The sequence below is a fragment of the Barbatula barbatula genome (genome assembly GCF_947034865.1).
Source record: "Barbatula barbatula genome assembly, chromosome: 19".
Classification (NCBI taxonomy): domain Eukaryota; kingdom Metazoa; phylum Chordata; class Actinopteri; order Cypriniformes; family Nemacheilidae; genus Barbatula; species Barbatula barbatula.
In genome coordinates this window covers 9,855,963-9,883,614 of record NC_136782.1, presented here as the reverse complement: position 1 = coordinate 9,883,614, position 27,652 = coordinate 9,855,963, and the positions used below count along the sequence as shown (strand labels likewise).

At 38.8% G+C, this 27,652-nt stretch overlaps 1 protein-coding gene across 1 annotated transcript; it reads left to right on the top strand.

Moving 5' to 3' along the window:
* Positions 1–369: 369 nt before the first annotated feature.
* numbl (NUMB like endocytic adaptor protein) lies at positions 370–21,485 on the top strand. The gene is made up of 9 exons (XM_079481778.1): positions 370–740; positions 9,143–9,293; positions 14,741–14,815; positions 17,314–17,388; positions 18,641–18,781; positions 19,173–19,377; positions 19,517–19,780; positions 20,345–20,521; positions 20,604–21,485. The coding sequence occupies exons 1-9, from the start codon at positions 700–702 to the stop codon at positions 21,383–21,385; spliced, it is 1,911 nt and encodes a 636-aa protein (XP_079337904.1). The 5' UTR covers positions 370–699; the 3' UTR covers positions 21,386–21,485.
* The last annotated feature ends 6,167 nt before the right edge of the window (positions 21,486–27,652 follow it).

Below are 27,652 nucleotides of genomic sequence, written 5' to 3'. Positions count from 1 at the left end.
TAAATGTTTTTGGAAATATATGTATTGTATTACATAGCATTGTTGTATTCTAAATGCTATACGATGTTATTGTCCTCAAAACACTCCTAGAAAAGCACACACTGTGCTTTTCTACAATCTTTGTGTACAATAATATACCAAATTCATCTCTCTGAAAAAATAACAATGGATTTGATGGAGTCTGTCTCTTTTACTTTAGATCTTGTCCAACTGCAGAAAAACGCAGAAAACCAGCAGTGCAGATGGGCGCTTGAAAGTGTGTCATCACCATCGCTAGTCTAATCACCTCCGCCCGCGCTCCTCATCTGTTTATGTCTCCCCTCCCTCCCTCTCGCTCTCTCTCTCTCCCTCTCTCGCTTCATCCTCCTCACTGTCTGTGTTGTGGAAAGACAAAAAGTTGACTTGTTCTGCAGAGGCTGCAGCTCGGCGCATCCAGCCAAATTCGCATGTTTCCATGCGTCAGCGCATGTTTTAGTGGGCGAGGGCTCGTACGGTGATGAGACCGAGCGCATGTGTTGTCGTCGCCTCCTCCGAGTTAATCTCTGAAGAGGAGGTGTGGTTCCCTCCTCCTCCTCTCGGATCTCAATGCTGAATATTAAGCCTTGCTTTGCCTCTAGCTCTTCATCGAACAACAGTTTTGACTGTGAAACATCATCTTCTGGTTCGATTTCGGGACGTTAAACGGATCTGACATCAAAGATGAGTTTCAGCAGCGATATGGATGATACAGAAGACGGGAGGTGAGGTTTTGTGAATACTTGTGTCTTGGCTCAACATGTGTATTTATTTTAAGATATTTTGCTGGTAAATGGAACTCCGAGCTACTCTCAGATTAGTTTCCAAGCTTATTCTGCAGGCTTGTGTCTGGCTAATAGCTTTACATGAAGCGTCTGTGTGGGTCTGTTTGTCCATATGGCTCGGATTAATAGCTAAATTTATATATCATCCAAACAGATCTGGTTTTGTTTTCGGTCCAAAAACAAGATAGCAACCTATCTCTTCTTTTGACGGGCATTGTTAGTGAGCATTCAGTGGGCCGAGAGGATTCCTGTGTCAGTTTCTCTCACTGGTGGCCTTAAAGGGCCACAGTCACACACATGATATGCAGAAAGCAAAATAGGTCACTTACACTGTGCACTGCATTGACTGAACATCTTTTTATAGGTCTTTTGATCCATGAATCCTCATAAGATCTGAGAGAATTTATTTCTTGACTAAATAATTGGTCACGGTGGTCGACGGTGTCAGACCAGTTTATTCTTATATGCTTTCAAACCCCATCTAATAGAAAGATGGGATGGCTGGATTCTGGTTGACCTGATCACAACCTGACATGTTTACATAAGACATGATCTAGTTAAATAGAGAATCAATGGAATGACACTGGATTTCATGGATCTCCACCCCTGGTTCAGGTTCTGGATTAGCTGAAATACAATGGCCGCTGGAGCCGGGGGTCTACCGGTTTTGGAGCTGTTAGGGCACTTTGGCTTATCTTGTGTTGGTGTAAACAGGTTAACTGCTTATTCGGTTCTTAAGTCTGAAGTCACGCACCACCAGAAGGTCATATACCGTTTCCGGGTCCAAACGCTCAATAAGATGCTATAGGCCAACTACAAAAATGCTAATATATGCTCATGGCGAGCTGTAAGACTATCGGAATATAACCTTTATCTTCATAACGAAGTCCCTAAAGGCCAGTCAGTGATTCATTTTTCATATTTTATTCAAATATTGATGTCGGCGATTCCGTGAGCCTGGACACGTATGTAGCGTATACTGTGAGTGAATAAATGCTCTGCTTAAATATACGATGTGAGTATACAGTGCTCATAAACAGCTGTTGAAGCTGTAGCCCCGCTTGAATGGACGCTTATCTTTGTTTTTACCAAATTGTATTCGGTTAACCTGACTTAAAGTGTTTGAGGGGACAAACGTGTCAATTTCTGACTCAACCAATGTTGTGAGGTAGCCTTGAAAACTGACATCAAAACAGTGATTACTGTAATAAAATTTTATGCTTCTAGTCACGTGGAAATGACCTCCGACAGCTTTAGTTCAAAAGAGATGGAAATAGATTTCAATCTTAGATTTTTTCTCTCCAAAATGAAGCTTACGGCGATTCACATTTAAGTTGTGTTGCTTCTATCCAGCAGTGAGATTAGTGGCTTCTCTTGACCACGTTGAGTAAATAAGAGCCATTACTAAAATAAACAGCACAGCGAGGGTCCAAAGTGAGAGCAGTTATCATTTTGTGAATGGTCTACCAGGCATTTCTTGCCGTAATAACCTATTATAAGGACATACAGTATCTGTCATCAAACACAGAACATATTCCTGAGGAATATCCTCCTGCTCCACACTGGGAAACAGTAATTATGTGTTACGGGCTGAACTCGGTTTAGGGTTGTGGTGGTTTAAGGGAGAATGAGGTTTGGGGAAAGCCACAGAAGCCCTTGTTGGTTAGGCCGAGTGTCAGTGAAGAGCGGAAGACTCCTGCTGTTTGTGGCAGTCTGTGATTTTGCTGTCTTGCTGCATTAAAGACAATGGCTGTCTAACTTTTTAAAGCGCCATGCACACGAACACATAAGGGAAGTGCTGATAAGCAAAATAATTCTGCCCTTTTTAGGCACAATATGTCATTTTGTATGTAGATATGTAAAGCATTGAATGATGATGATGCTGTGAAGGAGCGTGGAATGATGGGAGTTGTAGTCTTGAGCTCCACTGCCGATATCAGTCAGACAGGACGGTAATGAAATGCAGTTTTAGAACGGATCCATTATAACATAATGAGAAAGAGTGGCTTGCTAGAAACATCAACATCAAAAGTAGCAGGAATATTATTAAGCCACACTGACAAAATAGCTTTTGTAGAATTACCATTTATAACTGCTTTGTAATTGAATAACAACAATTTTTTTTCATTTTGGTGAAAACATAATACTGTAAATCATATAGGGATGCTACGATCAGGATTTTTACAGCTTTATAACGACATTTGTATCTTTTTTATATATTTTTAAAGCAATTTTAAAAACTTAAAAAGCATTATAGTAAGGTTATAGAAATGTTATTGTTAATCCAAACCGGCAATGAGATGACTGAGGCGCCAAATCATTTACATCATGTACGTCTTCATGCGTTGATGTCACCAAACTGTGATCAGTTTTTGTAAGTCCGAATCAAGTCATAAAATGTGTTTACTAGGGATGCACCGATACCATTTGTTAAAGACTGTGTACAAGTACCAAAGTTTTTTTTTTTATCGCAGATACCGATCCCTTTACCCTTAATTTATTTTGTGAAGTGGCAATTTCCAAGCACAGCACATTGAGTTGAATAAAAATAGAATAGCTTCATAATTACAAACAATTCTACATTAATCACGTTATGAAAATATAAATTATTTTTTGTGCTTGTCACAAACGTTCAATGCAAAAATTTCAGTCCGTTTTGTCACATGGGCATCTTTGGTATTGGTGCATTTTTAGGAGGATTATCGGCCAGTAATCACTAAGGATGCACTGATACCAGTAACGGTATTGATCGAATCGAAGCATCCCTAATATTATATCATATAGTTATGTTATATATTTGAAGAAAAAATAAACTAGTAGTAGTATGAACTATATTGATTTTATTCACAAACTAAAGTGAATAATTGTATATTAAACACAGATGCACATGGATGTATTCTTGCATCCATTAACCGCTGGGCACGAACAGTTAAAAAATCCCCATAGTATGCAGATGAGAATATTTTTTTAATTTGAACATGTCTGATGTGAACATTAATGTCATAGATAGTGCATCACATACTGTTTTCAGCAACAAGTATGAGTCACCGGTCACTGTGTCACACTGTCTTTGATATTGATATATCAGTGCTGGTTGTTTATCAATCATAGGCAATCCCTGGCATCTACTGTTACTTGTGTGTGCATCATGTGTTTGTGTACGGGACGCCTATGACTTAACTCTGAATATGTGTGATATGATGTAGCTGCTACAGGAGCAGACGGTTAGAGAGCGAGTCGATGTCAGTCCCTGGGTCAGACGATTTACAAATAGTGCCTATCATGCACAAAAACTGGGTCACACCCGGGTGACTCAGCGTCTGTCTGAATCGGTTTCATTTTCCATCCGCTGCGAAACACGAAACGATAATGTAATATGACTGTTTTGCATCATGCAGTTAAAACATTTTAGGTAATGCATTCAAAAGAAAGTGAAATAGAAGACTAGATTAGACAGTGAAACAAGGGTAAATAAATGATGACTACATTTTCATATTTAGTCTAACTGTTCCTTTAATCTCTGCTGAACTAAATCGTGAGCAACTGTCTGTTCTCTCATTGCCAATTTAGAGAAGCGAGCACAGCCTGCCGTAAGAGGGTGAAGTGCCACGTTACGATGACTCCCTCTCCAAACGCACCCAAAAAGCCTCCATTACCCCGTCCACCCACGGTGTCTCTGTAATGAGTGCAGGCAGCTGCTGCGGTTCGATCCAATGTACTGAGAGCATTGATTTCAGCAATAATGAGACAAACGCTATATCTGCTTCGGCACAGTTGCACGGGAATCTTTGTATCGCCAAAGTCTGGGTTTTAGACAGCAGTGTTTCCCATCTGCTCTGGTTTGGTATTAACATGCGATGCTTTAGTCTTCATGTTCACTTAAGCATCCTAAAAGACTCAACATCTCGTCCACTTCTTGCTCTCCCTGCGTTTCTTTTAAATGCCTTCAGTTTTTTGACCTTTCATCCAAAAATTCTTTCATCATTTGTTCACCCTTATGTCATTCAAACCATCCCTGTACGACTTTCTTTCTACTGCAGAACACAAAAGAAGATATTTGGAAGAATGTTAGTAACCAAACAAATCTTGAATGCATTTTTTAGTTTTTTCTCATTTCATTCCAGCTGTTTCTCATTTGGTGATGATGGAATGACTCTGTTGTGTGGCTCGCATGTTGTGGTAGTTTCCCTGGCGAGTTTCATAAGCAGTTCTCATGTTTTTTTGCTGGCTGCATGTTTGTCTGTGAAGCACACGGTTGATGGTAAATAATGCTGCAGTGGCATCGGCGAGGACTCGGGCGTTTGTGACGCATCAGGACTGTGACCTCGATAAGATTCAATGATGCTTCTCTCCCTCTCCTTCTTCTCTCAAGCGCTCTTTTTCTTCTCCTTATAAAGTCTCATTCTCTCTCTCTCTCTTGCTATCGCTGGCGTTCGGCCTATTCTCTCTGTATGGCTGTATGTCTTTTCCTTCCTCTCTGCTGTTATGGATCTTTGGCAGGAGTTCAGCCATTCGATCAGTTCTGAAAGTGGAGTGAATCTCGGAAGATCCTCCCATCCTGTTCCTACAAATGCATTGATTTTCTTGCTTGCTTGTTTCTTGAGGTATTGTGATAAAAACAGAGTCTAGAACAAATGTATCTGCTTTACAGTCAGCAAGGGATACTGGACAAATGTTAAATCACCCAATTGAAATGAATTAGCTAATAATGACATATAATGTAATCTATAATATATTCCCCGATTTATTTGTAATCTTGACTGTTTTGATTCTTGTTTTTAATTAAATTGTTGAGTAGATTTTAATGACTTTGCATTTGTAAATTGGTTTTGTAAAAAAGGACTTTTGTTTTGTGTGTGTCTATCAGTTTTTGGAAAACATTTTTTTTTAAATACAAACCATTTTCTGTATTAGGTTTTTATAGCTGCAGAAAAATATTTTAGTTTTTTCTGATGTAGGCAATGTTTTAAGGTAAAATTATGATTTTTGTGAACAGCATTTCTCCCAAATGTCAAAAAAAATGATTGCAGAAAATGAACACTGGAAAAAACTGGTATAAATAACAGAAAATATGCTCTGTATTATTTCAGAAATCAAATACAGAAAACAAGTTCATATTCCCATTCAAGCAATACAAAAGTAACATTTGGTAATTTTTTTTATGTGATGATGACCCGTATTTTATCTCAGTTTTCATGTGTGTATTGTCAGTACTGTGTCAGTCTTTCACATTGCTGTTGAATTACTATGTCACTCTTGAGGTTTGATATGTTAAAATTCAACAAACACTGGACTGTAATGACCACAAAACATCTAGAAATGTTGATGTCATGCAAATTTGGTACATTTGCGAATATATTTTTGGCATGATATTCTGTAAAATGACTAATTTTGCTCATAACACCCACCCTCAGTACTAATGTTATTGTAATGTCCTGTTGACTTGACTCATTACAAAATGGCATGTGGTTTATTCAGCTGCCCGCTTTTGTGGCAGTTGCCAGTCTGCAGATTGTGATTCCGGTATCTCCCGTCAAACTCTATAACAGGCGAATGCTCGAGCTGAGTAAATCCCCTTAAGAGACTCGGATCATAAAAAAATTAAAACACTCTGAGCAGCGTGGTCTTGTGAATGTGTGGGTGTGTTATGGGTGCATGAGGGTGTGTTATGTGTTTGGGCTACAGGCCAGGCACTTCCTCAGCTCTATGTCCGGCACCTGTTACCCGTAAAGCTTCAGGGATTTGGGGAACGTGCACATTTGGCTGCCACGAACGGTGAAGCTATAAAACCGAGACCGGCAGAAGTTGTGTGGTCCACATTGGATATCAGTACTTGGAGGTTGTTGGACGTTTTATGAAAACATCTCAGAACTTTATAGAGAGACGATGCCAAACTGTGTGAGGAGACGGTAATAACTTTCTTGAAGCTTGCCGTTGCTTGTTTCAATAGTGGATTGCAAATGTGCACATGTGCATATTGCAATGGTTTGCAATAGCTGAATGATTTCAATACTTTCTCAAGTTATGCAAAGTTGAAGTTTTGGGTTGATGCAGATAGGAGAGAATGATTCCCAGAAAGAATGTGAGATGTATGTTGGTTATATAATTTTCAGGGATTTCTAAATATAATTTTTTGTTTATCTATATTGATTTCCCAAACTTTAAGCATTGTTGCATGCATTGCATGTCATATATTGTTTTTAGCAAATTATCACATAATAACATTAATATTGTGCAATCCTGCCTTAAATACTATTTATGTGATGTTTATATTTCAGCTGGGGTTAACTGGCTTTGGATTTTTGAGAGGTGTCTGGCTTTGTGTTTCTGTGCATCAGTATTTGCTTTCACCAATGCAAATGACAGCTAGAATGAATGACCCCATTATGTTGTATAAATAGTAGAGCTGCAACTAACGATTATTTTAATAATCGATTAATCTGTCGATTATTTGTTCGATTAATCGATGAATCGGATACAAATTTTTAAAAGCATTCATTTTCAACCCTTTATTGAAAAATAGAACTGACATTGCAAAACATATTTCAAAAGCTTTATTATTACTTATTATATTATTATTACAGCTGGCTGTGGTTTACATGATGCATTTCCCATCAAGAAGCCTCTCATGGTTTGCTGTTTTTTTCTGGAATTTTTTCGGGTCTCTCTGATGGTCTTTCCTCTACCTCCGCTCTGCTTTTTTAATTTATTTTTTCTCCGCTATGCTGCGCGGCGCGATCAACTTTTTTTAGTCCTGTGACACACTAGATGCGTGGCGTGAGCGTCTCAGAAGCCTGGCGTGACCGTTTTTAAATCGGCTCCCATGTTAACAGGTTAGAGCTTGCACACTGCCTGCGTGAGACGAGCCGCACGGAAAACGCGTGCATGCTAGGAATTGAATCGACGCCTATTTTTCACGAGACACGCAAGCGTGTTGGAAGCGTTTCCAGGCAAAATAGAATAGGAAAAGATGTTTATATGTAATTTTGTACACGAATACATATTAATGAATGCCATTTTGATGTTTGAAAGCTAATCATCATTTATTTGAACGTATTTTCAAATTGAATTTCATTAAACCAACATCTACACGTTACGGGGTTTACATGTCCACTGTAGAAAACATCAGGACTTAAATCATGTTTATAATGCATTATTGGAGAAACAACAAGTGAATATTGAAATAAATTATACATTAATATTCCTATTAAGTATGAGATATTATTACTAAAATGTTGCAAATGAATACTCCAATTAACTACTTTTTTCCATAAAATCTTCCTCCAAGAAAATGCTTAGGCTATATCCAATGAAAAGATACATTGCATTGAATGGGAATATTAATTTATGTCCATCTTAAACACATTGCATAAAGTAAACTCGTGCATCAATTGATTACGTTACATCTTTAATAACATATCTGAGAATCATCTTAATACGAATTGTGGTTCGTATTAAACCCCAAAATGTATTGGTGACTGAATTATTTTTGTTTTTTATGCTCTTAACAATGTGATTAAAAATGGGAAAAAAATATGACACACTACAATAACAACGTAGTCTAGTGTGTCATCTGAGTGACGGTCCAACATCAGGTAATAAAGCTACAAAACATTTGGAAATGTTATTTAAATAAACAGACAGACTACTTACTCATTTTTCAGATTTTGGAAGGTGTAGGTTATGTGAAAAAAGTTTAAACTTGTCGTGAATACAAGACCCTTGTCTGTCGGCGGCCTCCCTCTATGTCACCTATAGCAGCAGCAGCGCGCCAGCGCCGCGTCAGGCACGGTGCTGGTGTGCAAAGATACAGAAAACACGACGCAGCCGCCACAGAGCTGACACGCTACAGAAACGCCACGCTCACGCCACTCAAACATGTGGCGCGCGTTATAGTCGCGCGATACAACGAATCGATAATGAAATTCGTTGCCAACATTTTTAATAATCGATTTTTATCGATTTTATCGATTCGTTGTTGCAGCCCTAATAAATAGGGCTCTTGAGAGCACAGCAATTTTTTAAATACGCAGGGAAATGCAATCTCTGTCATCTAAATTTAATTCATGCTCTATTAAACAAGGACTACATTCAATCCTCAATAAAAACGATGTCGTATTGAATGCTTTGGATTCAACTGCCAAATGTTGGTCGGATATTCATTTCACCCCACCTGTCCAGAATAACCAGTAATAAAAGCTACTATGTGATGTCAACATTCACGTGACGCCTTTTTAATGATAAATCGCTTGAAACGGTCTGAAGCACTTGAGCTAAGAAAAGCACACGAGAGCAGTTTAGTAGCCTTATAATGATAGAATCTTTTCTTTGGCTTACCTCAGCAACAGAGAGTTTGAGAGCGTGGAGATGAACAAACTGCGTCAGAGCCTGCGCAGGAAGAAGCCCACCTACATGCCGGAGGCCAGTCGACCCCATCAGTGGCAGGCCGATGAAGAAGCTGTACGAAAAGGAAAATGCAACTTCCCCGTCCGGGTAAGCCCAATGAGTGTTTTCTACTCGTGTCAAACATCCAGAAGACAAATGCTGATTTGAAAATCTGTGTAACTGCTTTCAAAAAGACGAAATGTCACAGTAATGGCAAGATCTGGCGCTATGTAGCTGTGTATTAAAAGAACCTTTGAAAGCTTTATATGTCTCAACCTTATCGTATCTAGCTAAGGGCCAAGGTTTGAAGATTTGAATATATGTGTGAACACTAATATCAATTTGAAGGGGCAACGAATTGCAGGGTTGCCGCCTGTCCTTAATGTGTTAAATTCACTTTCGTTCATTTTAACACCTTTGACACGTACGATCACACCACAAACACATCAGTGGATCACACCGGTGCGATTAGAACATTCGGCGCTTTGTCTGGCACTGAGCCGGAGACAGATTCAGTCCTGTCACATATCACAACTGTGCAATGCTTTCCACCACATAATGTTTATTATAGACTTCAGACATATACACGTGATTAAAAGCACAAAATACATTTAGTTTGTGAAATAGGCACTGATTTCTATGGAAGCGGCAATAACAGTCTCCTCCAATGACATTTGACGTGTTTCATTCACATCAGATATACAGTATCTGCAATGTAACTCTATTCTTCTACCAGTTCACCAGGCACTTCCATTTGTGTATTTTGAGAGAAATGGATGAATTCACGTAATGCAAATCCGACAGATCTCAGACCGTGGCAGAAACAAACATGGCACTTATAGCTCACCTTAATAAAGTTATTATAAAGTGTTTAAACAGCAAAACGCATTCACATCCACATATTTGACAGTCCGACTAATAGATATTTCATGATATAGTTAACAGTTTTGAGTAAAAAAAAATTAAAATTGTAAAAGCTGTACATCAGTCATACAGCTGTGGCTCTGCGGTGTGTCACATGATAAGCAGTGCCGCGTCTCCATGGAAATGTTAAAGTGATAACGTTACCTTCGTAACAGAAAATGTTAATGATCATAAGGAAAGAAAGACTGTAAAAGAAGAAAAAATACAGTGTGAGAAATAATTGTTTGATCCCCTTTTTTTTGTGAGTTTGCATGCTTACAAAGAAATTAAGGGTCTATATTTTTTATGGTAGGTTTATTTTAGCTGAGCAAAACAAACTTGTTGGCAAGCAGAGAGGTAAGACATTTCTGATAGTTGGTCACCAGGTTTGCACATGTGTCAGATACATTTTAGTCCAGTCCTCTGTAAATCTTTAAGGTTTCTTGGCCTCAAGAATGGCTCAGAGTAAAAAAGAGTTTTAGCCTCCTTCACAGATTTTCTATAGGACTAGGGTCTAGAGACTGGCTAGGACATTTAATGTGCTTCTCCTTAAGCCACTCTTTGGCAATATGTTTTGGGTCTTTGTTCTTTTAAAGGCACATCCACGACCCATCCTTGGGGATCTAGTTAAGTGGAGGAAGTTGCCCAATATTTTACGGTACATGGGCCCGTCCCTCAGCCCCTCAATGCGATGAAGTCATCCTGTCCCCGAGCAGAGAAAAAGCCCTAATGCATTATGTTTCCAACACTGTGCTTGTCTGTAGCGATGGTGTTCTTGGGGTCACAGTCAGCATTTCTCTCCCTCCAAAAACAGGAGTCAATTTTGGTCTCACAGCTGTTTCTCCAAAGCCTTTTCTGAATCATTTGATGTTCATTGTCAAACTTTAGACAAGCCAGACAGGCCTCCTTGGGCAGGAGGACCTTGCAGGTGCTTCAGGATTTCAATCTGTTGAGGCATAGCGTGCTTGCTAACTGTGGTCCCAACCCAGGTAGCAAACAAACGTTGGCCCAACGTTGGCCCAACGTTTGTTGTTGTGTTGGGCCAACGTTGGGTGCTGACGTTGGCCCAACGTAATTTTGTCCGTTGGGCCAACGTTGGGCCAACCATGTTATTGGACGGCCAGCAGACCTTCTGCCAACCTAAAAAATACCTTGCCAACCTTCTGCCAACTTAAAAACCACTAAAACAACATTGGGCCAACGTTGGGCCAACGGACAAAATTACGTTGGGCCAACGTCAGCTCCCAACGTTGGCCCAACACACCATTTTAAGATTGTGATATGGCCTATTCATTGTTGAATTGCATTAAAAAAGAACAACAGACAAACTGAATTGGTTATAAAAATGAAATTTATTGGTAACAAAAAAACAGCAGAAAAAATGCAAAGCAAAGTAAAAACAAAGTCAAAGAAATCAACAAGGAACCAAAGTGACAGAAAAGGCGGCAAAGAAAATGCGGAAGGCCAAAAAAACTTTGCAGATTTTAAGCTATTTGATGATGAAGACGGAGCGGAGGAGAAGCAGCAGCATATACTCCTGTAAAAAACAACAAACATACAAACAACTTTTTAGAAGATTTAAGATGTGTCATTCTATTTTAATTACACAACCCAAAAAAGTTTTTTTACAAGAAATTCACCATATTGGGGTAGCAAATGTTTTATACATCTTAATGCAGTGTAAAGATGAAGTGCACCTCTGTTTATAATATTTTAGTCATATCGAATTACTAACAACAAAATGAACATTACTGTGAACATTAAAGTTTATATTTTAGTCATATCGAATTACTAACAACAAAATGAACATTACATCTGTCAACAAGGCCTAATGTCAACATCTGTCAAGAAAATAAAGACAACTAAAAGATATGAACTACATTAGCTCAGTTGCGCTCAGTCAAACCGCCAGATTACACTAACAGTCAACATTAAAGTTTATAATATTTTAGTCATATCGAATTACTAACAACAAAATGAACATTACTGTGAACTTAACCAGGAATTAATGAAAACTTACCTCAGAATTTACAACAGAAACGGAAACTCGTCTGAGGTAAACATCTGACTCTGAACTCGGAGAACGGAGGCGCGCACGCGCCCACAAATACGTGTGTGTGGCTTCATGCGGCACTGACAGGATGATGACGTCAATGTATCGCGAGAGCGATTCGAAATTAGATCTCTACGCGTAAGTTCTCCACTCGCTCTCGCGATACGTTGACGTCATCATGAAGTCGAACATGACTAATAACACATAACAAAAGACAACATGTTAAAAACAATAAAGATGGTAGAACTTGTTTAACATTAAATTGTATTAAAATAAACAGAAATATTGTGCTTTTAAAACATAGCTTTTTAGATCTTCATCCAGGGGTGTGTTCAATTATTTCAACATAAATGCACATTTTGTTCTAAATGGACAGACCTTTATAAAAATTATAAAAATGGTTTTATTATAGTAAAAGTGTAGCTACTGTGGTTTTTTATTTAACAACAACAATAAACATCAAAAAAAATTTATCTGCTAAGATAATAACAACCAATGGTTATTTTAATAATTATATATATATATATATATATGGTTCCTTGTTGATTTCTTTGACTTTGTTTTACTTTGCTTTGCATTTTTTCTGCAGTTTTTTTGTTACCAATAAATTTCATTTTTATAACCAATTCAGTTTGTCTGTTGTTCTTTTTTAATGCAATTCAACAATGAATAGGCCATATCACAATCTTAAAATGGTGTGTTGGGCCAACGTTGTGTGCTGACGTTGGCCCAACGTTGGCCCAATGTTGTTTTAGTGGTTTTTAAGTTGGCAGAAGGTTGGCAAGGTATTTTTTAGGTTGGCAGAAGGTCTGCTGGCCGTCCAATAACATGGTTGGCCCAACGTTGGCCCAACGGACAAAATTACGTTGGGCCAACGTCAGCACCCAACGTTGGCCCAACACAACAACAAACGTTGGGCCAACGTTGGGCCAACGTCTGTTTGCTACCTGGGTATATATATAATTTGAGGGAAGTGGTGGGCAATTGCAGCTGACCATACCAACGTTGGCCCAACGTTGTATTTCTGTCAGATAGGTTGGGCCAACGTAACCAACCAATATTGACGTTGGCCCAACGTCTGTTTGCTACCTGGGAACTGTCTTGAAATCATTTACAAGCTTAGTTCTGGGCTGAACATCTTTACCCCATTGGGGAAATCTTGCAGGGAGCTCCAGACCAATTGATAGTTATTCTATATTTCTTCTATTTCCAAAATAATCGCAACCAAAGTTAGTCTCCTTCTCACCAAGCTAATCTTGTTCCTGACATCCTTTGAAACCTGTTTGGTCTTTACAATGGTGGTGGAGAGGTTGACTTGGAAGATACAGATTCTGTTGGCAGGCATCTTTTATATACATAACAAGCTGATTTACTTAAAGTGACAGGACTGATGATTTTCGGTTTCTATAACATAAAATGTATAGACCCTTCATTTCTTTGTAAGCAGGCAAATTTACAAAATCAGCAGGAGATCAAAAAGTAATTTCCCTAACTCAATAAAGGCTTATTCAAATGAACTCATATTCCTCAAAGTGAAATCAAAGTAACGGCTTTAGTATTGTCAATCCATTTCAACGTCTTATACATCCGTTTTATCTCATTTGACCGCTGATTGAAGATGGGCTACGATTACTTAACGAAAAAGCTAGTCAAACACTGTAGCTAGTCAAACACTGAAACGCATGTCAGGTGTGGCCAAGCTTCAGGAATATGGTTTAACAGCCGAAAAGGTGAAAAGCACTCTAGACTTTTGCACAAGAATAGCACTTTTTAGTCTTTAATTTTGGTGGTTTTATTATTAAGAGTTTCTGAAAACATTGTTTGGTCTTATAAGATAAATAAAAACATGCACAGAAAAATGATGTAGATTAATTGTTAAGGTTAGTATAATTTTTACAGATTAAAAATATCTTTTAAAATACGCAAACTGGCAATATTAACGCGATTTAAAACGTCTCCCCTTAAAACGCTATTGGTCTCGGCTATTTAAATAAAGTGTTGGTTAAAGGAAAATGACTTGGCCTGAAAAGACAATTCAGAAAAATATTTTTTTTCACTATAATCCATGCAGTTATGCAACACCCAGCGTATATGCAAAAATGCTTTCTATGGGTAATTATGTGAATATTTTATTGACTATGAACTGAAAAGAGGCTCTTTTAAGACTACTTCTGTATCATTAAACCAGATGACTTATTTTAGTGGAGCCGCGTAATTAAATGAAACCTAATTTTACGGTGTAGCCGGAGGCTCCAGAAGCTTCACCGAGATGTAATCCTGCTGTGGCCTCTTTCCTCATGGCCACTATAATCACATAACATACTGTAAACCTGACCTGATCGCTATTAGTTGTGTCATCGTGAAGACAGTTTGATTGTTTCGGGCTGCATAAAATGGCCCACATCAAAGTTTCCTCTTAATATATTCTCCGCTGTCTGTTGAAATGGATCCTTGTAGAAATCTACATTGGCACATTTCACAAAAGAGTTCGTCCAGCTCAGTGATCACAGTAAAATGCATTAAATGTAATGGATGGAATACAGGAAATGTGAAGCTCATCAGTTTTGACCTCTCTCTCTCTCCCTCTGTTTTCCCGCAGTATCTCGGTCTGGTGGAGGTAGATGAGTCCAGAGGGATGCATGTGTGCGAGGAAGCCGTGAAAAAGCTGAAAGTGGTGTGTGTTTTAATGCTTTCCATCTCTGCTCCATAACACATTACTCTTGGTATAAAAAGCAAATTAGCGGCCATAGAAACACATTTAGAATTGTTAAGTAAGACATAATGTACAGTAATGTACTGATAATGTACAGTTAGCAGGTAGGGCTGGATGATGTAGCTAAAAAATTCAATCAATTTCTCGATATGTAAGTACAAATAAACTTAAAGGGGGGAGGGGTTTATTTACCATCATTTTAATTAACCCTTGTATGGTGTTCATGCTTTTGGTGTTCATTTATGTCAAAAGCCAAAACAAAAACTCATTTCAAATATTGGACTGAAGTTTACTTTAGCCTAACTAGAAACAACATAGACCGCAAAGAGAAGTAATATTTTTCATTTACCTATGTTAAAGTCGCTGTGAAATCAAAATGTACCATTCATATTTTTTATGGAATATTGAATTGTATTTTATAAATAATTTATCTGTGCACAAAAAAGACAATCGCAACTACCTTTTCTTGTCAACTTTAGATCAGATATATGCACGAAAACATGTTTGATATGTGAAGAAAACATGCTTATCTTGACTAAATATAATTGTCTAAAGGTTGAGAAAACATTGAATTGCAGTTTTAGTTTACACCACACAAGCGTTAAATAACGCCTCATTTCTTCCAAGTAGATTCAAAATATTAAATGAACTAAATCAGTGAAATCGAGTATGTAAAAAAAGAAAGAAAATTTCCATTATAGAAATATATCTTAAATATCGATGCTGTCCTACTGAAACCTTTCATCTCCATATTTCGTGATTTTAGAGTTTTGCCATAAAACATTATTATTAGTCACCCATTATGTTTGTAAACAGGTTTAGCAAATATTTTACCAATAAAAACATTTAATCATTTAAAAAGTACAGTGCTTTTTCCATTTCCTGAAAAACAGCTGATGTTGTCCAGCTCTATCACATGGTCATTCTCATAATATAAACCCCTTCAGGGTGATTATATTAAATCGGGGTCCTGATCACTCAACCAGAGGGGCTCACACTCCGTACGTCATGTATTATGTGAGTCTATAAGCTTTGTGCGAGGACTAAGGCTTTAACGTACTGTTATTTAAATAACAGTTATTTATAAAAATCAATCTTTATTGAACTTGGCTGTTTTGTCAATGCTCATTGTCTTTAGCATGGCTGCGCTGTCAATAGTCAAATCCTTATCCTACAAATCTTGTCAGAGCAGAAACTGTATGTATTTCTATATAATCTTCTATATAATAATATAATCTGTCTACACACTTCCCTATTTTCCCAAAGACCCAAGGTCTTCATCTCATTCTTGAACCTGTTTCTTATTCCACGAGTCACTCGTTCTCTCCGTGAATTCCTCTGTGTTCTGCTGTCTTCGCGAATTTGGAAAGCGACTCTCTTGCTTCTTGTAACGTCGGTTCAATTTCATTGTGTTGTCCTTGATTTAACAGCATCCTTCACTTTTAATTAACTTTACACTGCTTTTCCAGAACCATCTGCCCCATCGGTCACCATATGAGACAGATGTACACACACAACGCATTCACGAAAAGATTTAAAGCCTGTTCAGAAACACAGAAAGTGAACGTGCTGTTTACAGATAACAGAACATAGATGACTGCCTTATAACACAGCATCTTGTCAGGGCATAGTATGTTTTTTGGTGACACATTTTTGTAAATTTTTTGTATTAAGGATAAACTTGAAATGTTCCATTTGTTATGTGTATGCTGTTTGGTGTTCAAATGAAGTATAAATATTTTAATATCTTGATTTTTGTCTACTAAGCTTGTCGCTGTGCATTCTGGGATTGTCTTCTAAGAACATCGGGTCTCATTCACTAATAATTGCGTAGATTTTTCCTATTTATACACACATTTGAACCTCCCACAAAAACTTTCCGCCTTATTCACAACACGTGTGTACGCACATGAAATCATTCTTAACCTCGTCCTGATGTTAGTGAATTTGGAGTATTTGGAGTCATTTGCATAAAACACACCCAGTCCATCTCCATATTAGCGCTTTGTGCCTAACCTTTCCTTATTGCCTGTTGCCACTTAAGTCAAAGTTACTCCAAGTAATTCCAAGTGCGCAGTCCTCAAATTCAGTTCATACACGATAAAACACCTAACAGACACGGCAGAGTTCTGGTTAGCCGGCTGTAAACCGCTGGTATTCAGAGATACCTCACAGCTCGAGCTATAGTCTAATGAAGATTTTCTTATTCTTTCACACTATATGATTAAATTTGTGCGTACGCATGCTTAGTGAATAAGACCCATTGTTTCACACTTGATATGTTTTCTAGATATGACAATCTTTTATATTAGGTTACCATCTTATTGAGCAGCTCTTTTTAGTAAGCTAAAAAAATGCATTGTGGGTAAAAATGATCTTGCTACTATGCAGAGCTTATAAAAATAAAAATAACGGCATGTTCAAACATTGATGTTGTTTTCATTTTAATTTGATCCCAGAGTGGAAAGAAAACAGTCAAAGCTGTGCTGTGGGTGTCCGCCGATGGCCTGAGAGTAGTGGATGACAAAACCAAGGTAAGTCTGTGCGTTTGTGTGTCTGCGTTTTATCGTGTGTCCATTGAAACCCATGAATGCATTCTGAAGCCATGAAAAGTTACTGCTGCCTGAATGACCCTCACTGAGACTCCTTAGCCATCAATTAGTCTGCACGGAAGTGAGTCTGTCAAAATATGCGGTGGGAGACGAGTTGGCAGGCCTTTTAAAAGGCCGGTCACATGACCAGCCGCACTTTCGCATTGAGATGCCTTTTGAAGTGCTTGGCTCTCATTCATGCTTTGAGATTTTGAAGTGTTGTAACATTCTTTCCACAGACATGCACACACACAAAGTCTGTCGATTTCACTAGAAAAGGTCAAAGGCTTTACATAATGAGTCCAATTATGCACTGTTCCTCCTCGGTTCACAAAGAGGAAGGAGAGGGGCCACAAAGCATTCTTGTTTGTTTCCTGTAAGGGGCAGCCATCGGCTCACTGTGCCTTTCTGGTAATCCTCACATATGAATATGAGTCAGGACAGCTACCTAATCCTTCACACTGCCATACGTCTACACATGCCACCTGTGTCCGGCTCCTCCTCCATTTCTAGCTGTTTAACACCGCTTCTGTGTGATTCTGTGTCATTTATACCAAACCTGCCACGACGTACACTGCCGTCTTCTTTATTATCATTTTTTAACAAAATTGTTGAATTGGTGCATCTCTAATAATTACCTAATATTGTAACATATGAAATTCACAACAAGTCAAACATTTCTCTGCCATACGCAAACGCCGCCCCTGGTCAGCAGTCTGTCTCGTAAAGTTCTTCCCGTCTGCTATAAACCCCCTGTTATCCCTCTCCCCGGAACACAGTCATCCATGACAGACCTTTTAGAGCCCCTTCAGTCAGAAATTGGCCCACAATGAATGGGTCCCTCTCCTCTTTCTCTTCCACCTCTGACTCTTTCTCTTTTAGAGAGAGCTTTACTGCCACGTCTGACCCTTCACCTACCACTTCTACACTCTGTGCCTCATGTATTATGTATCGACTGTGGCCCACTGACAGGGAAACACTAGCCAGTATTACAGCGGGAGGCCAGAGGCGAAAAGCTTTAGTCATGATAGATCAAATGAAAAAAGATGAGAAAAAATGACTGTTAACCAACAGAAAGCACTCAAAGCTGCAATCTGTAACTTTTCTTGGTTTTTGAGCAGGTACATACAATCTGTTGTAAAACGTCTTGCATTTGGAACATGTCATAAACAATCAATCTTTCTTGCATTTGAAGGACCTCATTGTCGACCAGACCATCGAGAAGGTGTCCTTCTGCGCGCCCGACCGCAACTACGACAAGGCGTTCTCCTACATCTGCCGTGACGGGACGACTCGCCGCTGGATGTGCCACTGCTTCATGGCCCTGAAGGACTCGGTGAGGGAGCCCGACAGGGATTTAGTCCTCAGCCTCTATTCCCTGCAAAGCGGGATTTAGATAAGGATTACGGCACGGTTTTCTGAACCAGAATAACCGATTAGGCGTTGTTATCTGTTCTTGAGGCACAGAGAAAAACACATTATTGACTGCAATGGGATTTCAATGTCATGATTAGGTACCTAATACTAAACTAGACAACAACAAAGTATATGTGGCCATATAGGAAATGCTTTTGGTTTGGTTGGTGTGATACAATGGTGATTCTATGGTTTTCCTTGAAGCATCTTGGAGCGCCATGAAGTTTCTGTAATAGAGAGACGCGGTTAATATTTAGTAAAAACAGTATATGTAAAAAAATATGTTGCTTACATATCCTCCACACCACTAGGGGGAGCGCCTGAGTCACGCTGTAGGATGCGCATTTGCGGCTTGCCTTGAGCGAAAACAGCGGCGGGAGAAGGAGTGCGGTGTGACTGCTTCTTTCGATGCAAGCCGCACGTCCTTTGTAAGAGAAGGTTCCTTCCGCGTCTCCTCTGCTGGTAAGCAAAGTGACCGGGAAGACATCATGAAACAACTACAGGACAAAAAGAAAGGTCAGTGCATACAATTTTCAAGTAGGCAGGCACTTAGCAACACCCTCACAACCACATGGGACACCCTGGCAACTCTTTGTTTGTACATTTTTCATGTTAATTATCCCAAATAGCTTAGATGTTCACTGTCTTTGTGTAGAAGCCTGCTATAGTAGAACCGTACTAGGAAATGCTTCACCTCCAGAGGGAGCCGCCTCCCCTGTAGAGAGGGGGGAGCCAAGCGGACCTCACGCCATCCCACGCCGTCACGCCCCCATCGAGCAGCTGGTCCGACAGGGATCCTTCAGAGGCTTCCCGCAACTCAGCCAGAAAAACTCACCTTTTAAACGACAGCTCTCTCTGCGCCTGAACGATCTCCCGTCCACCCTACAGCGCAAGACCGACTATCAGAGCAAGAACCCCGGTGAGTTACTGTGAGCTGTAGTGTTGACTCGGCATCCACCTCCTTAACTCACACCATTTACTTAATTATAGTTTCTGTTTTATTTGTCGACCGTGTATCATTAATCACGGCCCTTTGGCCCGGCAGCACACAATTGCTTCTTGGAACCTTGAAGACACATTTTATTACAAATCTGTTAATAAGATTGTAACCTTTTAGAAAAGAATCAGGATCAATTATTGACTCCTAATTACTTTTTTTTAAAGAAACTCAGTCTACCATGTGATATTAATTTATCTTCTCTCATTTCATAAATGGTCACACTAAATCATCTCAATAAAATGTTTGCGTTATGTAATTGGCGCCAGACTCAAAAGAAATGAAACTAGCAAACCACTATTGAATTTCAGTATATAATAACGTTGTATTTGTTAACATTAGTAAATGCGTTAACTAGCAACGTTCATGTTTTTTCACACCTGTCTGAATGTTCTTTGATGGTATATAAAGCTGTTAACTTAACACAAATCTCAACAAAACGAGTCAGGTGAACACGTGTGATATACAGTCTTGTCTCCTTTCCAGAAATGGATCTGTCAGTTGCAGGAGAGGCAGACTGCATCAATGCTTTGTGCAGCCAAATCAACCACTCCTTCACCAAACCTTCTGAAGATCTGTGTGCCAAAGCCACCAACAACCGTTCACCACCGTGCAGTGCTCCACCTCCTATCCCTCCTCCACCTGCACTTGCACCTCTGCAAGGTAACACAAACCGCATCCATCTCTATTTCATAATCTGTTTAATTTGCGTATATTTACATTCATAACCCCTCCCACCCCACAGCTCCAAGCTCATGGATTCAGACAGAGCCTGCTGTCCAATCTCCTCCTCCCATACCTCAGGGCGGTCACAAACGGACGCCATCTGAGGCCGAACGCTGGCTTGAAGAAGTGGCTAAGGCTGTGAAAGCCCCTCAGCAGACTCCGCCCCCTCTACCCCCACCACCTACTCAGCAACCTCCACCGGTCCCCACCATGCCCATCGCACCAGGTTCCCTGCCCACCTCCATGCAACCCTTCCCAATGGCCTTCGACGTCACTCCGGTGCCCGTCGGCATGTTCGCCCAGCAACCCCTTCAGCCGCAGTTTGTACCTATGCAGCCGTACATGCCGACTCTGGCCAACAGCATGACGTATCCCAATGCCAGCGTGCCCATAGTGGGCATCACACCATCACAGATGGTGGCTAATGTATTCTGCACCGCAGCTGGTACGGGTAGTGGAGCGGCGATGGGAATTGGAATGGGGCCTAAGACGGGCACACTGTGCGGCACCCAACACTCGGCTTTCCCAACTCTACCCGGAGGCTTCCCGAACACCACGTTCGCATCTCCTACGGTCGTTAACGGGCACCTACATAACTCCTTTCCCTCGACTACTACGACCATTACGCACAACGGCACTGGTAGCACCGCGAGTGTGGGTATGAGTTGGCCGATGGATCCCCACCCTACAAGCAGCTCCCAGGAGGCAGAGCATTTTGAAGCGAAGTGGGCCGCGCTGGAGTCTAAGGCACCCAACCCTTTCTCGAATGACTTACAAAAGACGTTTGAGATTGAACTTTGAAATGGAACGAGCTTTGAGAACATGAAGCTATTTCATACCCAGTTCCCTTTTGTTTGACTCTCAAGGATGTTTTGTACACTCCTGGTCTGTTTTATGTGATATGGAGAAGTGATACCAGATTTGGAGAGCTGGAATGTCACGAGTCAATCGGTCGGAACATGTAAGGAGGCACTTATAAGACAGAGAGAGACCTGCACGTTGTTTCTCAGCAGTAATGACTTTTTGCCTGGCAAATGAATGAAGGGGGGGAGGGGTTACAACTGAATAGGTCAAAATAGTTATTTATTATTTTTTTTATGATTATACTTGTTATTTTTAATTGCCGAATTATTCTAGCTTGGTTTGGCCTTATTTATTTGACATTTAACAGGGTGAAAGATTACTGATGGAATAAATTGGCTACTTGAAAACTAACTCGCCAAATTATAGGAGTTACCGTCTATTGTTAGAACGATGAGTTTACTTTTTATGTAGGAAGGAATGTAAATAGCATGCTTTTAGTTTACTTTATTTATTGCCCTTTTTGTGGCTGTTCGTTTTTATTGATTCCAAATGAAACGCCTGCTCTGCACCATGAGGACACCGAAAGCACCGACATTCCTGACTTTACGGTCAAGACTTAGAAAACACAAGAAATGCCACTGTGGTGACCGTGACCTCTGGGATTGACCATTGGAAGTACTTTTGGGAGAGAAGACATTTTCTGAGGGTTATAGTTCTATTTTTATAATGCGTTTAGTGATGAGATGTGTGGATTTTGGCAACTTTGTAACTTTTGAGCGCCTTAGGATTAGCGGTAGCCAGAATGAGATCCATTAGGAGGCATCTGGATACTTTTCAAAAGGACTCAACGTTGGGAGACTTCCTCAGGATAACCCAAACATTCATCTGGAGGAGTGCAAAGGACCATGTACGAATCGAACAACAAAACCTAAAATACCACACAATGAAGGACCTAATATTGATATTTCATCACCACCAACAACAAAATGCAATGGAGGTCCTCAATGTCCAGTAAAGGGATCCATTAAAGTGACAGTTCACCCAAAAATGAAAATTCTGTCATACACTTACCCTCTAGTCGTGTCAAACCTATATGACTTACTTATGCAGATCACAAAAGAAGATATTTTGAAGTAAGCTGGCAACCAAAAAACAGCGATACCCATTAGCCTGCATTGGTTTTGACAGAATTTCATTTTTGTTGAACTATCATTTTAACATTCAGTGTTTTTTAATCGTATGAAGGACAAAGCCATTGCAGAAACATTTTGATTGGGGGTCTTTTGACGTTTGTGGCCCAAGGCAAGGTTGCACCAGCTTAGTAACTACTAGCTTGTTTGTAAATAACTTGGTTGCACCATTTCTTCTTAAGAGCATTATGTCAATATTTCAACAATGCCACGAATTTCAGTTTATCCTTGATTCAAACATTCACCTAACACAATAACGGAAAAGACAGCCTAAGTTTTCTTTTTATGCATAAATCCTAGTCATAGACGGTATTTCAAATAAGGATCTATAAATACTGATGGTAAAAACATAATAAAATCTAAACATATTTAAAATAAATAAAAAAATATAATTTTGGATTATATTAGTTTCTTTATTGTCATTGTACAAACATACAACCAGGTTATGGTGCACTCGAGATCCAGACACAGTATATGTACAGTAAATAAATACATAAGTAATAAATAAATAATACAAATTATTTCCCTTTAGTCTTCTACTCTAAACATAAATTTATAATTAATGAGATTTATTTATTATGACTTATGTTATTTTGACATGCACAACAGGCTGTTTTGGATGGCTTCGTGTTAAAGAGTTGCTTGCAAAGTAATTTAACCACATATTCTTTTATTTTTTTGAAGTGTATGCAAGTGATAATGTCAGCATTGTTGTGTGTAACGGATGCAAGCATTTCTCATAAAACAAGACCTTATAGATCTATTTCAGTAAGTCTTCAACTACGGCTTCCCTAAATGTTTAGTTTAAACGTAGTTAAATGTTTAGTTTAAACGTAGTTAAGCTTCAACAAAGTTCAATGGTGCAACAATTTTTTTTATAATGTGTAAGTTATAACTTGGTGCTCATTTACTTCAAAACTACGCTTGTAAGTTGTAACTTACACATATCTGGTGTAACCGGTCTTAGGGCCCTATAGTCCTTTAATTCGACTTAGATTGTGTATGGTTGAGTCAAATGACAAAAGTTGAGTGAGAAAGTTTATGCTAAATCTTTCAAAACAGTAAATAGATGGAGTAGCTACAGTAGTCGTGAGACGCAGGTGTATTAGCAAGTATTAACAAAAGATTAAAAGTGTTGGTCGTAATATGGAGTGATGAAAACAGACCACGCAGAGAGACGGTTTGGTTCATGCATGCTTAAAATATCCCATATTACAGTATGTTAAAACATTAAATATGCATATGGCTTTCGTTTCGTATCGCCACTGTTTTCACTCACTCTGGTCTAAAATAGATAAAAATTATTTTAACTGCAGACAGTTCTCTCACTCCTAATAATAAGATCTCATCCAAATCTGATGAAACCTATTTTTTCTCCACATTTAATGACGCTCAATGGTTGTTTATCTTGTTGTTGAAACTGACAATTTATGAATGCATTTTTCTCAATTGCAAATGTACAAATCTGATGTGCTGAATGATGTTAGTGGTGTGTGGAGTCCTGCAAGTGTTTAATGCTAGATGATCAAAGCCAGACTGCACACTGTGCTTATGATGTGTACTCCATACGCTGGACAAATGCTCGCTTCCCACAGAGCCGGTGGAAAAGAAGGCAGGCACACTGTTTTTAACTCCTGGTCCTCAAGACCGTTTTGACCGTCATGTGTTGTAACTCGACTTGTCCACTTCCCAGTTTTCTTATCAGCTGTATTACAGGGTCAAGCATGTCAGAATGAATTCAGAAATAGTCCTTTTTTCCAAAGACAATGAGTTTGTAATCTGGCCAAGCTGTATGTTGTGTGGGGTGCAAATATTTACAGTTCAGATGAATTTGTTACAGCCAATTGCCCTGGTATTTTGTCCACTCCCCCCTCAACGAAATACATAGTTTTTTTCCAAACCAGGGAACTAAATTACCTCATAAACTTGATTGTAAACTTTAGGGTAGTGATAACAAACCAGTGGAGTTTATTTTTAATCTTTATTTACAGAATTTTGTATTTAAACCTACATATTTCTATTGTAATTACATTGTATAAAAGATAAATAAATAATATAATATGAACAAAGCTACTTGTGTCGCTCGCTTGATTTATGCAAGTTCAAGATAAATGCTTTTTCATGAGATTCGTCCCAAACCATTTTCTAATGGGAATAATAAGGGACTTAAAAAGCATCTAAAAAGTAGGGTTCATCCAAAAATGATTTCATCATTTACTCACCTTCATGTCATCGACACAAAACCACTGAGACATTTCTCAAAATATCTTCTTTTGTGTCACAGAAAGAGTCATATACATTTGTTTTATATGACACGGGGTAGAATAAATGATGATAGAATTTTTATTTGTGGTTGAACTATACCTTTGAGTCTTCAGTGTGATCCCAGTTAAGGAAAGATTATAATAAGCATCTTAAAAACATTTATGAATTGACTTTTTGAGATCATACAGTGGTACAGACTGACATAACTTGACATTATTGTCTCTTTGTGTCTCAGTGAAAGCTTGTGGTCTTGTTAAACAGAAAGAGGAAAGAGTGAGAACATGGAGCAGCTTCTGCTGTGATGACTCTCCTCTTATTGCCCCGCACACAGAGCGACCACCAGGACAGTTGCCTTGGGTACAGAACGGTCATTAATAAACATCTTAAAAGAGCCACAGTAAGCAGAAAAACACTGCGCTTTGGATATAAATGAAACTTACAAAGGCTTACTGTTATAGGACACTGAAAGGACATTGTGGATGGCTGTATTATCCAGTGTTTCTCAAGCGGGGCCCACCGGGTCTCAAGTTTTAAAATAAAAGCATTTACAATGACACTGATAAGGATATGCAACTAAGAACATCAATTTATCTCGTATTATTTGGTTATTTTGTTAACCCTTTCACAAAGAGATCAATACAGCAGACTAAGTTAGCTCTCTTCAAACAAAACTCATACTGTCCACTAATGAAGACATCTGATAATATATTTTTTAAATAAAAGTCTTTACAGTCACTGGTTACGAGCAATACATTTATTTTTGTAATCTATTATTTTATGTATTCAATAAATTACGTGTTTATAATTTTTGGCACCCCCTTCTTGGTATATGCAAGCCGTTTATTTCTTCAAACATGGATTTACGTTCCCGTTCTGAATAATGGCACCTATTCCATTGTTACCAGATTTGTGAGAGGTGTTTTAAAACAAAGGTTAGTTTGAAGGATTCGGAATAAACCTGCTTTTTAAAGAACTGCCAACGGTGTTCGTTTTAATGTAGGCTGGTGCATCTGTAGGATGAGATAAACAATGGATGACAGCCTCCTGCAGTGGATTAATCTTATCATGGAAATGATGTTATGCGTTTGAAGGGATAGAGAGTAATACACATGCAGGCTTTTAGTTTGGAGTCGTATCACAGTGAATGCAGTGATGAGTTTGTGTTTACATAGCAGTCTTTCTTGTGCAATTTTATAATAACATACAGAGTCAATAATAGGTAAAGATGACTGGGATAGTCCATGATATTGCACGGGGTCGGTAGCTACTTACACAGCAATGCATTTAAGGCAGTTGTTTCTAATGGTTGGAATACACTACAATCCTTTTAAAACATCTTTTTTAACTAGACATCATACACTTGCAGACTTTTTGAAAGTTTCAGATAGAAACACACTGCTGAACAAATCTGCAGACTGGCACAGACTTTCCTGCAACAAGGCCAGACTGAAAATATGAGCAAAGGTCTTGTAGTGTGTTTTAGCTTTAAGATGTTTAGTAATGTCACGTGTTGTACCACAACGCCTGGCCCGAAGTTAACTTCCGGTATGTGTTTGGTTAAAGTATAACGATTTATTTTATATTTCATTTATATTAAAGTTAAAAAATAATCAATATTTGATTGTATTTGAATCGTATTCAATTAAATTAAAACTACTTAACAGCTAATCAGGCCAGCTGACAGTCTTGCCTGGGCCCGGGACAAGATAATCTTAGATGGGCCCCCCCGTGCCCAGATCTCTCCTTTTCCCTTGCTCTTCCTCTCCTCTGCTCTTCCTCTCATGTTCCTCTCCTCTGCTGTTCCTCTCCTCTCATGTTCCTCTCTGTTTCTTACCTTGCTCTACATTGACTTCACTAGTTCCAGCTTCACCGTCTGGGCCCCCCCCTATCCTGGGCCCGGGACAACAGACCCGTTTGTCCCCCCCTATCGGCGGGCCTGCAGCTAATGATTCTTTGCGGAGGTCTACCGGAAGTTGCGGCCGCATAATGTTGTTGCAACTGAAACCGTCTACACGTTATCATTTCTTAGATCTTTATTTTCCTCTTCATACTCTCAAGAGATTAATTTTATGATCCAAAAGCCATTTACAGAATAATAATAGATCACGTAAATGTAAAGTGTAATGCTTACACAATTCTGCATTGTGATATAGAAATGTCTTGCTTAAACAGACTGAAACCGATATGCGTTATGAATAAACCCAAATCATTTACTATGAACCATATTTCCATTATATAAATACAATAAAAACAGTGTTTAACACTCTTCGGTGTAAAACGCATAACAATGTAAGAATCATGAATGGGCGGCTCGTTGTGTGAAGCAGTGTTGGCTCCATCTGGTGGTCGAACTGGGGTGGTGCGGAAATGTGACGGCCTTGATGATTCTTAAACGTGAATTCAAATATTGAAAATTCGCATAAATATGAACACATTATAAAATATTCACTACACTGTTGAGGACACAATCATATTCATAATAACATATTATTGCAAAGTCTATTTAAAAAAAATGCTATCTGTAATACATCTTTAATTTTATTTATATAGTGTTTCCTCTTTTTTACACAAAAGATGATTACTAAAATATAAAATTAGGAAGTTATACAAAAGTAGGTACAACTAGTATTAACAAGTGATGATAATATCATGTGTTGACACAATATTAATAATACCATTAAGAGTATTAACACCACAACTACTGTGTACTGATATATTGACACCCCTAGTATAGATTTTTACTGATATTGCTGTCAGTGTATTTTATTTATGGCCGTAAAGCAGCACAAGCATCCTTCTCTTTAGATAA

Coding starts and splice junctions, on each gene's coding strand:
- numbl (XM_079481778.1), top strand. CDS start 700: ATGAGTTTCAGCAGCGATATGGATGATACAGAAGACGGGAG. Junction 741..9,142: donor GATGATACAGAAGACGGGAG/GTGAGGTTTTGT, acceptor GGCTTACCTCAG/CAACAGAGAGTTTGAGAGCG. Junction 17,389..18,640: donor TAGTGGATGACAAAACCAAG/GTAAGTCTGTGC, acceptor TTGCATTTGAAG/GACCTCATTGTCGACCAGAC.